The sequence below is a fragment of the Nicotiana sylvestris genome, chromosome 12 (genome assembly GCF_000393655.2).
Source record: "Nicotiana sylvestris chromosome 12, ASM39365v2, whole genome shotgun sequence".
In the NCBI taxonomy this organism is placed as follows: domain Eukaryota; kingdom Viridiplantae; phylum Streptophyta; class Magnoliopsida; order Solanales; family Solanaceae; genus Nicotiana; species Nicotiana sylvestris.
The window spans coordinates 33,096,519-33,109,153 of record NC_091068.1 but is presented as its reverse complement, the minus strand read 5'-3'; the positions used below and the strand labels follow the sequence as shown (position 1 = coordinate 33,109,153).

Below are 12,635 nucleotides of genomic sequence, written 5' to 3'. Positions count from 1 at the left end.
AGTTCGGTCCAAACAACCCCCCCTTCGTTCATCTCCCTCATCTTTCTTCTGATGAACCCTAGCGCTGCCCTCATATTCCCACCGCCTTAGCCCGGCGGCGCCACCTCTGTTCACCACCAAAATTACACCCAGAACCTCCACGACCCCCTCATCCCAAATCCCGGGTCAGTTTCCCTCGAATGTTGCCTGATCTTCACGAATATTTGATTAGAAAGTGAACCTTAAAATCTCAAGATTTTCGAATCAAGATTTCATTGAATATTTTAGGTCCATTTTGACTTTATTCGTGTGTTTCTGATAAAAAACACACGATTAACCTCAAACTGAGCCGAAAATTTGAAAACCTGAAGATTCGTCACCATTCTTTACTGGTCCGAGTTGTTTCTAGGTATTTTGTTCTTCTTTACCCTTTGTTATTTAACTTCTGTTTCTTTGATCTCTTCTTACTTTCTTCTACTCTTTCTTTTAGTTTTCTGATTTTGATTTCCCATTTTTTTCATTTCTTCACACCGTCTGTGTCTGCATGTTAGATTTTAAGATGTGTTTGATTATCAGTTGGGTCCTATCTTCAAGTATGGATAGTTTGAATTTTTTTGGGCTTAATTTTGTTCCGAGTAATTAGGTTTCTGAATATGAACGTTTGGATTTTGGATTTTTCTTCATATTAATTGGGTTCACAAGGACTAAATATCCCAAGAGGGAATTGAATTGGGTCTACGCAGACCCATTAATTTGGGTCAATTGGACCCTGGTTCTTCCTTGCATATAAAGGGTAATAAACAGTAGTGTGAAGGGTATTATAGGTAATTGGGGGTGGGGAATCTTTGTGTAACTGAATGGGAGGCTTCTAGGAAGCTGAGGTTTGGGATTGGTTTTGAAATTCTGAAACTTGCATTAGGGGTATGGGAGCTAAAACCAAATTTAGAAAAGGTCTGAAGGGCAAATTTTAATATTTTTAGGCTGCCCTAATGCCTTGCCTATAAAGGCACTTAAACTTTATAGGCAAGGATGATTGGAAGAAGAAGGAAAAATAACAAAATTCAGACGGCTGAGCTTTTTGATAAAAATTCTTAACTTTTTTTGCATTATTGAAATAAAAAATGAAAAGAAAAATTCTGCTCCTGTTCTTAGATTTCTGATTCTTGTGTGGTATAGAACTCTTGGAAATTGGTGATCTTATTGCCGAAATAGAAACCTGGTTTGAAGCTATTACTGTTCTATTGGACATGGAGGTGATTTCTGTTGTTGTTCTACTGTTGTTAGACTACTGATTCCTTACTTCTTGGTTTCTTCTCAATATCCAGGTACACTTTCGAATCATTGCAATGGAGATATGAATGTTGAATGAAAAGTGGGTTTTAATATCCAAATTTCAGCTCCTTTTAAAGTCTGATTTAAGTAGTTTTATTGTGGTTGATGTTTATTAATCAGCTTGTTTGCAATTTTAACTGAACTTAGCATAATTTCAAGGAATGTCATGTAGTTGTTGTAATCGTAAAACTGGACTTTCATTCTACTTCAGTCATTTCAAGTATATTCAACTGAACTTTTAGCTTTGTATTAAAGGTCTAATGGCATGATATACTATTGCTTGGCTCACTCGTTTATGTACTGAAACCAATTTCCTTATTAACTTAGATGTATCTGTGCGTTGGATCTACTTGAAGAGTCAATAACTTTGCTCAAATGATATCCATTTAAGAGCTCCTGAGGTTGTCATCTTTGAGGGTTGGTTGGATTACCTTACACTTAGTACATCAGTGTATGCAAATAGGTGTATGCATGTTAGTAGAAAGAATATGTGATGTTTAATGTTAAAGGTTTCACGGAATTGGTTTATTAATTGTCTTAGTTACCATGTTTGGAGTTGGACAAGGTTAAGTCTATGTTATCAATTATATTTTGCTGAAATCATGTTGATGATGGCATGTGATTTGAGTAATAATGTATTAGTATTAGGAATGGTTCAATTGTGGATTTTCAATCATTAACTATTGGATTTTCGCAAATCAACTTGATCTGTAAATTCGAATGCCAAAATTTGACGATTTGTGCTATGTATGGACTTGAACTGGACTGTATGGCAGGTCCTTTTCCATTTTGGGCTCTCTCTTGGGCCTGGCCTGGACTGGTGCTAATTGTCACCTGGAGCAACCTCACGTCGGTAGGCTGTTGGGCCTCATGCTAGGCCCAAATATTAATTTCGAACCATCAACCTCTTTTCTCTAAAAGAAAACGTACTTTTGTTAGTTTGAACCATAGTAGAATCCTCGCCCATTAGTGTTTGGATAATTAAGCTTCTTTAAATAGTTGGGAGGTGAGCCATATTAGACAATGCAAATAGTTTACGACCCTCCGAGAATTAGTTTGAATCCCCTTTTAAAATTGGAAATGAGATGCGCCTTGCCAAATGAAAATCTTAAATGCACGGCCCTCATTTAACTAATGTTTTGTCCCTAGAAATTGAGGCATGCCATTTAGTTAAATTTCCATGGCCCTCACAAAAATTGTAAACGCGTAGTTGCTTTAGGCGCGTTGTTTTAACAATCTACCTTCCTAAACTCGGGTGCGCATTTATGTGACCCAAATCCAAATCTCAACGATGTTAAAATATGTCAAAAACCACGGGTGCATTCATGTGACGTGGTTCGAAACGTATTTTAATAACGTTGCAATTTTCTTTAAAATTGAATAGAAGTGGTTAAAACTAAAATCTGCACATAGGTTCATAATTGTTTAAAATCAGATAATTAAGCCGAATATAACAGTTGAGCGACCGTGCTAGAACCACGGAACTCGGAAATGCCTAACACCTTCACCCGGGTTAACAGAATTCCTTACCCGGATTTCTGGTTCGCGGACTGTAATACAGAGATCAATCTTTTCCTCGATTCGGGATTTGAACCGGTGACTTGGGACACCATAAAATTATCCTAAGTGGCGACTCTGAATTTAATAAATAAATAAATCTCGTTTCGATTGTCACTTTAAGTTGGAAAAAAAACTCCCTTAATACCCTTCCGGGTGTAGGTAAAAAGGAGGTGTGACAAGAAGTTCGTGTCTAAGCTGGTGATATGAGCTGCTTGAATGCAGTTGATAATGATTCGAAGACATGACATTAAGGATTGGGGGATACAAGTTTCTCACTTCTGGATATATTGATAAAGAAGGACCTGGTTCATGGTCTGTCAAATTCAAAGTTCAAAGAACATGGAGCATGCAATTCCTATGGGAATACTGAGCAGGAGTGAAAAGAGGTGCATGATCAGACCTCTCCTGAACAAAATCCCCTATGAGTTGCTAAATGTAAGAAAACCAAAGATAACTCATCTGAGAACCTTTGGATGAAAATTCTATGTTTTCAATAACGGGAAGGACCAGCTTGGGAAGTTTGATGCAAAAAGCGATGAAGGAATCCTTCTGGGATACTCCCCTTAAAGAAAAGCCCACAAAGTCTACAACAAAATGGCACACTATGTGGAGGGAAGTGTTCATGTGCTATTCAACGAGACATCCTCCTCTAAAAAGGAGGAAACAATGATGATTAAGATAATGAACCATTTTTGGTCCCTAGGAAATATCTGGAGTTTCAAATAGGAAGGCTGATTTGATGATTAAGATGAAGGAGACAGGTGAGAGACAATGCAACATCCTCTTCTACTTCTCAAGAGGAACCTGGTACTTCCATCATTACCCCTAAAGCAGAAGAAAGAGTTGGAGATGCAGTGCAAGGAACTCCCCAAGTAACAGAACAAGGAGTGCAGGGAAATCCATTTAACTTACCCAGTTTCTCTACAAATCAAACTTTAGTCCCAAATTGGAAACACAAAAGCTCCCATTCACTTGATAATATAATCACCCCCTTGATTCTGGAGTTCAAACAAGATCACAGACCACAAATTCCCTAGCCTTCTCAGCATTTCTATCCCAAATAGAACCCAAAAATATCAAGGAAGCCTTGTAGGATGCATACTGGATTTCTAAAATGCAAGAGAAACTGCATCAACTTGAAAGAAACAAGGTATGGCACCTGGTACCTGGACCCTTAGACAAAACCATCATAAGGACCAGGTGGGTATTCAGGAATGAGCTGGATGAACATGGAAATGCTACAAGAAACAAAGCAAGGCTTACTGTCCAAGGATTCAATCAGGAGGAAGGGATCGATTATGATGAGACTTTTGACCCAGTAGCTCGCATGGAAGTTATTAGGATCCATATTACCTTCGCTTCACATATGGAATTTACCTTATTCCAAATGGATGTGAAAAGTGTCTTCCTGAATGGTTTTCTCAAGGAAGAAGTCTATATCAAGCTACCTCTAGGTTTTTGAATGTCATGTACATCCTGAACATGTATTCAAATTGGATAAGGCATTGTACGTATTGAAGCAGGTCTCTAGAACCTGGGAAGGAACCTGCTCATTGATCAGTATTATGTGGATGGCATCATATTTGGAGCTACAACTAACTCATTATGTGAAAAATTTGCTAAACTCATGGGAAGTGAGTTTGAAATGAGTACGATGGGGGAACTGAATGTCTTCCTGGGTCTTTAAGAGAAACAGTCTATAAAGGGAACGTGTATCAGCCAGAAATGCATCAAAGAACTCTTGAAAAGGTTTGACATGGAAGCATGGGAATCATTAGATCTCTACTCTACCTTACTACCAGCAGGACAAACATTGTATTTAGTGTGGAATTACATGCAAGGTTCCAATCAATTCCTGAAGAATCTCATCTAAAGGTTGCTAAGAGAATTCTGAGATATTTTAAGGGCACACAGAACCTGGTTCTGTACTATACTTCAGGTGAAAATTTCAACCTTATTGGTTATGCTGACACTGATTATGCAGGTTATCTGGTGGACAGGAAAAGCACATCTGGAATGACTCATTTCCTTGAATCATGTTTTATCTCATGGTGTACTAGGAAACAAAACTCAGTAGCTCTCTCAACAGCTGAAAAAGAGTATGATGCAGCTGCCTCGTGATGTGCTCATTCACTGTGGATCAAACAAAAAATTGGAAGATTTTGGGTGTATACATTGATTGTGTACCGCTTCTATATGTCAACACTAGTTCTCTCAATATGGCAAAGAACCCGGTTCTACAAAAGAAAACTAAGCACATTGATATCAGACACCATTTTCTTAGGGACTATGTGGAAAAGGGTCTTATTCGTATAAGACTTTGTTGCACGGAAGATCAAATTGCAGATATCTTCACCAAAGCTCTGAGAAGGGAACACTTTGAGAAACAAGATGGAATTGGGATCATTTGAAACTAATCGAGAATCTGGTTCTGCTGACATGACTATGATAGTCATACTAAGGTAAAATTGGCTAAAGTGTTTTCTGACTAGACCTAACTCACATCTATACTGTTGCAGGTAAACACGCATGATGATAATAGAAGCTAAAGGAACAGTGTTAAACTTCGGAGGAGAGCTGGAAAAACCCTTTTACAAAAACAGGCCAGGAACCTGGTTCCTGCACCACAGGTTAGTAGTAATGTGTTTTTCGCATGCTTGTTCAAAGAAAAAGTTAGTAAAATTAATTCAACTACCATATCATCTGACTTTTCAGACCAGCAGTTCTAAACCATTGTATCCCTTTTGCACCTTTTACCACCTCTCTCACCATGGCCAACGAATAATCGAATTTTTCTATTGCCATCAACATTACTTCTACATCTCCTCCTCCCTTAACATCATCACCAGAAACCCACTTCTTCAATATACCTGATATTACTGTACCCATACATGTTTCCTCCTCTTCTCCAGTCACCTCATCTCTAGTCTCACTTCCATGTGTTGCAAACCCTACATCTCATCTGTTCTTGAATCTCAGAGGGAAGAAACTCCATTCTTAGGGGATGAAAGAACTCTAGTGCTTTTTGAGTCTCCGATTCATGACACCGTGATAGAAGAATCTATTGAAGAACTTGATTCTCTTTTAGCTGAAACAAACCTGGTGGTTATAGAAGAAAGAGACTTTTGAGTCTGCCTTGCAGAAGAGTAAGCAGAGTATTAAAAAAAGAAGAGGTTGATGAAATATGGGGAAGCTGTGGCTGATAAAAACATTTCAGTGGTTGAGGTTGATAAAGATGATGTGGAGGAACCTAGTTCCTTAGTGAAAAGATCTACAAAAGGGTGTGGCTGAGAAAGATTTGTTTGAGGGTGACATTGTGGCTGTTGCAAGCAGGAATGGGAAGTTTATTGAAATATCTTGAAAACAAAAGTGGGAAACTGTGGGAGGACCTAGTTCAATAAAGACCATTCTAAGTGACAGTGGACTTGGGCAGGAGAGTTAACTCAGAAAAAGTCTTGTGGGGTCGCATGCTTGCCCGACAATGTAGGAGATGGAAGGTATGAGACAAGTTCTGGACTGAGGCAACTAGTGGAGAACCTGCGGGAGAAACTGCTTGACTAACAGTTTTCTGCAACTACCCGCATGGACCTAGCTCTCAAAACCATTGCTGCCTCCTCTTCCAAGCCTCCCTCTTCTAGTTTCCCCTAAGATCCTCTCAGTGGCCAGTTATATTTTGCTCTGATGATTTTGTGGCTGTTGTTTTTCTTTTTGTTTGTCTTTTTGTGATGGCATGTTGGATTTCACCGTTGCTTCTCCTATTGAAACAGTCAAATTTTGTGTCAATAAACATCTCTTCTCTTGCTTGTACAATGCTTGTTTTCCCTTTTGCTTCTCTTTTCTATCATGATTGTGTGCACATATGTGGTATAAGTTAGCTTTGTTGGACTTCTCTATGCCTTTTTGTCTGACTGTGTCTTTTGGTTGATGCCAAAAAGGGGAAGAATAGAGTCAAGGGGAACATATGCAGACATATGTCAGGGGGAAGAATAGAGAGTCAGGGGGAACATATGCAGATGATGTTTTAAGCGTCAATACTACACAAGGGGGGGTGATTTGTGTAGTACCCAATTTTCGCTTAACTGAACTATAGAAGAACCTGGTTCTTCTAGGTATTCCAACTACTAGTGTTTGCGGAATAATAAATACAGAAAATAAAGAACACAAAGATTTTTACGTGGAAAACACCTGGCTCAAAAGGTGAAAAAACCACGACCTAAGGTAATGTTTATCCCTTCAAGGTTTCCAGTTCCTATCTTTGTAGTACTCATATCTAGCTGTACCATTTTAGTTTGCACCATCTGGGTGTCTCTCAAGGAAATCTATTAGCACATTTGCAATATCCTTCAGAAATATCAACTAACGCAAATAATGCTTCCACTATTTTGGCTCACTCTAACCCCAGCCGAATCGTGATATTATGTCCTTCTCTTAAACCTATTTGTTAGCTCCCATAGAGCATAACTCAGATCGAGGTGGCCAATTATACATACCTCTGTTACTGTTGAAGGTAACTCAAAATGCTTATTTCTCTCTTCCTGAATGGTGAATAAGGATAATCTTTATTAACTGGATACCTCGTACCCTTCTTCACCTTACTTCTTTTACTTGCTGTAACTCCTGGCTAACTTTTGATTCCGTTATTCCTTTTTACCGTAAGACTGGAAAAGTATTCTTTCCTAAAAACTCCTTATTAAGAAACGTACACCATTAGTACACGCATGATCTACTGAAGACCTCTCATTTACTTATCATAAGCAAGATGCAAAAATCGAGTTCCTCTAACTCAACACTTTCACAGCTATATCTCTTATTGATCGTCTTTCTGAATATAGGCATCATCTTATTATGAGCAGAAGTTTGGGATTTGAATTCTTATAAGTAAGCTCTACCACACGATCTAGAGTAAGAAGAAAGAGTGATAGTCCTAAATGCCATGTAGCCTCCTACTTATAAGTGTGGTGCACAACACACTCATAAACAAGACTCTACTACTTGTAGACTCCCTAGGACAGAAATGCTCTGATACCACTTTTGTCACGACCCAAACCTATGGGCCGCAACAGGCACCTGATACCTTACTCAACCGTGTACATACGTAACATATCTTTTGTATCGTACTATCATAGGTAAATGAGCCATAGAGGCTATCATGATATAGGTACAGTAAAACATGGAAAAATACTCGACATTGGACGATCCAACATGTAATCCAAACTTATACATATGACGTACGAGCCTATAAGGCCAAAATAACCACTCGTATACTGAACATAGGCCGACAAGGCCATACAATCTTTTACGTACATGACATCAGTCTACAAGCCTATAAAGATGCATAATTGTCATAAAAGTCGGGACAGAGCCCCGCCATACCAAATAATACACATCTAAATCATACTGACCAAACAAGTAACTTCGGAGCAAATGGAGTGCACCAACGTCTTCTGTTGAGCCGATTGCCTACTTGGAGGACTCTCAACCTGTCTATCGAGACCTATGGGCATGAAACGCAGCATACCTAGGCAAAAGGGACGTCAGTACAAATAATGTACCGAGTATGTAAGGCACATAAATAAGTACATAATAGACATGGAAGGAATATAGAGTAAATGACTCAACCTGTAAGTCTTGATAACTCTGTAAATCATGAAATAATTATAGTGTCATGCATATGCGTATGAATGTCATGTCGTGCATATGTACATGTTTCATAACATCAACAAGCCTCTGAGGGCATCCCATCATATCATCTCGGCCACTGTGAGAAAAATCATCAATGTATACTAGTTGATCAGGTGGTGGTACGTATATAACGCCGTAACCTTTTTCCATATCCCATACACACACATACACACACAAATATATATATATATATATATATATATATATATATATACATACATACATATACGCGTATATAACACCATATAATCATGGGTTAATGCATATATATAAATGCATAAGAAATACATTAATAAGATTTTTTTTCCGGAATGCCATGAAAAACAATATGCTTTTCAGATAAACTTTATCAAATACATATTTTTCTGAGACCCATGAACAGAAGATATAATAATAATTCACATTGGGAACCAAGACTATAGACATCCCTAGTATTTCTATGAATAGAGCCATTTACGAAAGTTGCGTATTTTGCTCGTTTCATTTGTATCGTATGGATCATGCCAAAAAGAAAGAATGTATAGCCTTAACATACCTGGAGCAGGAAAAATCTGTATGATATTCTTGGAAAAGGTTGCACCGTACTCCTTTAGAACCACAAAATTTTACGTTGCTATAATTTTAGTAATTCCCGTTGGATTCCTTTTGGTTGCAAGAATTGATACATTGGATTCCTTTTGCTATGTTCTGGTTTGATGTGTTTGAAGATGAGAATTGAAAAGTGATAAGAATTGAATGTGTAACTTTGATATAGAAAAGGTTGGAAAGTGGCATGAATGTGTAATTAACACATTAAGCTTTTGGTTTGATGTGTTTGAAGATGAGAATTGAAACGTGATAAGAATTGAATGTGTAACTTTGATATAGAAAAGGTTGGAAAGTGACGTGAATGTATAATTAACATATTAAGCCACCTAAAGAGAATTGAATGGTTAATTAGGGTGTGGCTTGCTGCCATGTGGGGATGGGTTGGGAAGATTTAATCTTTATCCACTTATTAGGTAATTAGGTAGTGTCCCGATACCCGGTAATTAACCAATTACCCGCATAATTAAAAATTATCTTAAATTACTTAAAATTCTACTCATTTTTAATACAATTTATACATCCTACTATCATGGTCATATGGTACTAGTCCATAAATATCGGGTATTAACACTCGGCCCCAATTTTATCCCAACATGCCAAACTTGGACGAAAATTCATTTTCTTTGACTTGCTTTCCCTCTCACCTTCACGAATTTACTCATCACTTGTTTGAAATAGTATAATCTTTATAATCTCCAAATAATCTTTTCTGTGAATTGATGTCAATTACCTTACGGCAAATTCAACATACAATGCTATAGAGTGCAACATTGTCATAATTTAGTACTACAAAATGTAACACATCATAATATAATACTGCAGGACGTAATATCGACGTAATATTGTAGGGCGTAACAATACTAGCCTGAATACCGGAGTGCAACACCGCAACAAACCTCTGCACCCTCTTTGAGTCAGTAGAAAGTATCATAAGTGCATGGCGAGACAACTCAGAGAATCTCGCCTCATAATCGGTCACTGACATCTGACCTTGTTAGAGATGATCAACTGACACCGTAACTCTTCCCTTTGAGAGGGTGGGATATACTTATCCAAGAAAAGTTGTGTAAACTGGTCCCAAGTCATGGGAGGAGAACTTGCTGGTCTGGTAAGAAGATGAGACTTCCACCATCTATGGGCCCTGCCCTCCAGCTTAAGGTAGTGAAATCAACTCTGTGGGACTCCAATATACTCATTTTGTGCAGTCTGTCCCTGTACCTATTAATGAAGTCCTGGGGATCCTCATGTCGCTCACCCCCGAAGACAGGAGGGTGAAGCCTGGTCCATTTGTCCAGTTGCTTCTGCGGCTCGCCGGTCGCAGCTGGTCTAGGCTTAGGTGCAACTGCTGCAACTAGCCAGGCTCCGCCCACCGGTAGTGTTCCCGGGGTCTGATATACCGCAACTGCATGCCTAGGAGCCTGAGTATTAGGGGTATGTGCTCCCCATCCTGCCTAAGATGTGGTTGGGTCTACTTGAAATAAACCAGCATGAGCCACAGAATCCATGAATCGTAATATACGACCCATAACCTCCTGGAAGCTCGGTGTTGACAAGAAATCTACCGGGGCTGGCTCTACTGCAAGCACCTCGCCATGCTCCTCGATAACGGGATCCTCTACTGGATCCGTTGGTGGTATAGCTGGGGAAACTCTAGGACGTCCTCGTCCCCTACCTCGAGCTGGTGCCTTCCCCCGGCCTCTACCTCGGCCTCTCGCAATAGGGAGAGAAGCTCTTCCCGGGTCTGGAATGGTTGTTGTGCGCGTTCTGACCATCTGTGAGAGAATAAGAGAAATAACTTAGTATACCATCAACTACACGATAGGAAATGAATAAAGAGTAGTTTCCTAACACCCTATAGCCTTTCGAAGATAAGTACGGATGTCTCCGCACCGATCCGCAAGACTCTATTAGGCCTGCCCATAACTTGTGAGACCTACGTGAACCTAGTGCTCTAATACCATGTTGTGACGATGCAATTCTATAATTGGTCGTGATGATGCCTAACGTCGCCGCTAGGCAAGCCAACTGTGAACTAGCCTCGTGATTTTCTCTTTTTAACAAATTTCCAAGTAATTAACTTAACTTAAATTCAAAAGATTTAAGAAATGACAGATTTAAAATAAATAAAACGATGCAGTTGAGTGCAACCATAATCATAGAAATAAACCCAAAATCATAAGTCTACTAGTGTCTGCCAAAACCCGGTATTACAAGTGTATGAGCATCTAGTAGAATATATAAAAGAATACTAGTCTACTGTCCAAAGAGAAATAGACAGAAAATACAATCAAAAGAAAGACTTCGGCTGCTGCAGATCGGGCTCAGAAGGCAGCTCACCGTGAAGCCTCATGTGGTAGTCAAGCGTGCGCGCCGGACTGATATCCAGATCCACTTGCCTCAGATCCTGCACATTTAAGTGCAAAAGTATAGCGTGAGTACATAAACAGCGTGTACCCACTAAGTATCTACTTTAACCTCGAAGAAGTAGTGATGAGGGATCAACTCGACACTTACTATGGGCTAATAATATAATAATGTGAAATTCTAATTAAACAGGGTTGATATAAATGACAATAGAGCTCAGAGTAAGAAACAAATAAACAATCCTTTCACCGCTAGTAAAAACCAAATCATTTCCCTTATTTAAACACGTAATTCCTCAAGCCATATCAAATACAAAGGGACTTCTGAATATTAATATCACGCACGAATTATGCCGAGGACGTACGATCGGTCTAAATATACATATGCATAACTGTGTGTATTGCCGAGGTTCGAACGACACGAACCATAGATGCATCTATTAACTTGCCGAGGCGAACGGCCTGCTAACATACCTCAATTCCTTTCAAATTAAAGAAATTCAACTTGAAACTTTTAAAATCTGTAAATCCTTCACCTTAGCCTTATTCAATACAATTAACAATCATAATAAAATAACGGGATCCATAAAGCATGGTGTAGGCCTAAAACTACCCGGACATAAGCATAAATAGTAGCTACGTACGAACTTTCGTCCCTCGTGCATACGTAGCCCCCACAAATAGTGGAACACATTAATTAAGTTCACTTATGGGGTTAATTCCCTCTTACAAGGTTATAAAAGAGACTTATCTCACCTCAAAGCATACTTTACGGTCTAAGATTGTGCCTAAACCCTCAACTCGGTGCCAAATGACTCGAAACTAGTCAAACATTGTACAAAATAATTGATACATGTTTAAAAGTTCATATCCTAGCTATCAAAGTGATTTTCCAAGCCTATTTGAAGAATCCCTAAAATTCACCCTTGGGCCCACGTGCCCGGATTCCAAACAATTTCGAAGAAAGTTGTTATCCATAACCTCATGAACTTAAATATATGATCTTTACTAAATTCCATAACAAATTTCGTAGTTAAATCTCATATTTATCAAAAACCTAGGTTTTCACCTAAACCCATGATTTTCACTAATTTACACGTTATAATCTACCCATAAACTATGTAATTAGCA

General features: G+C 38.8%; 1 protein-coding gene across 1 annotated transcript; it reads left to right on the top strand.

Annotated features, from left to right (window-relative positions):
• Positions 1–4,635: 4,635 nt before the first annotated feature.
• Positions 4,636–4,992, top strand: LOC138882877 (secreted RxLR effector protein 161-like). The gene has a single exon (XM_070163513.1). The coding sequence runs from the start codon at positions 4,636–4,638 to the stop codon at positions 4,990–4,992; it is 357 nt and encodes a 118-aa protein (XP_070019614.1).
• The last annotated feature ends 7,643 nt before the right edge of the window (positions 4,993–12,635 follow it).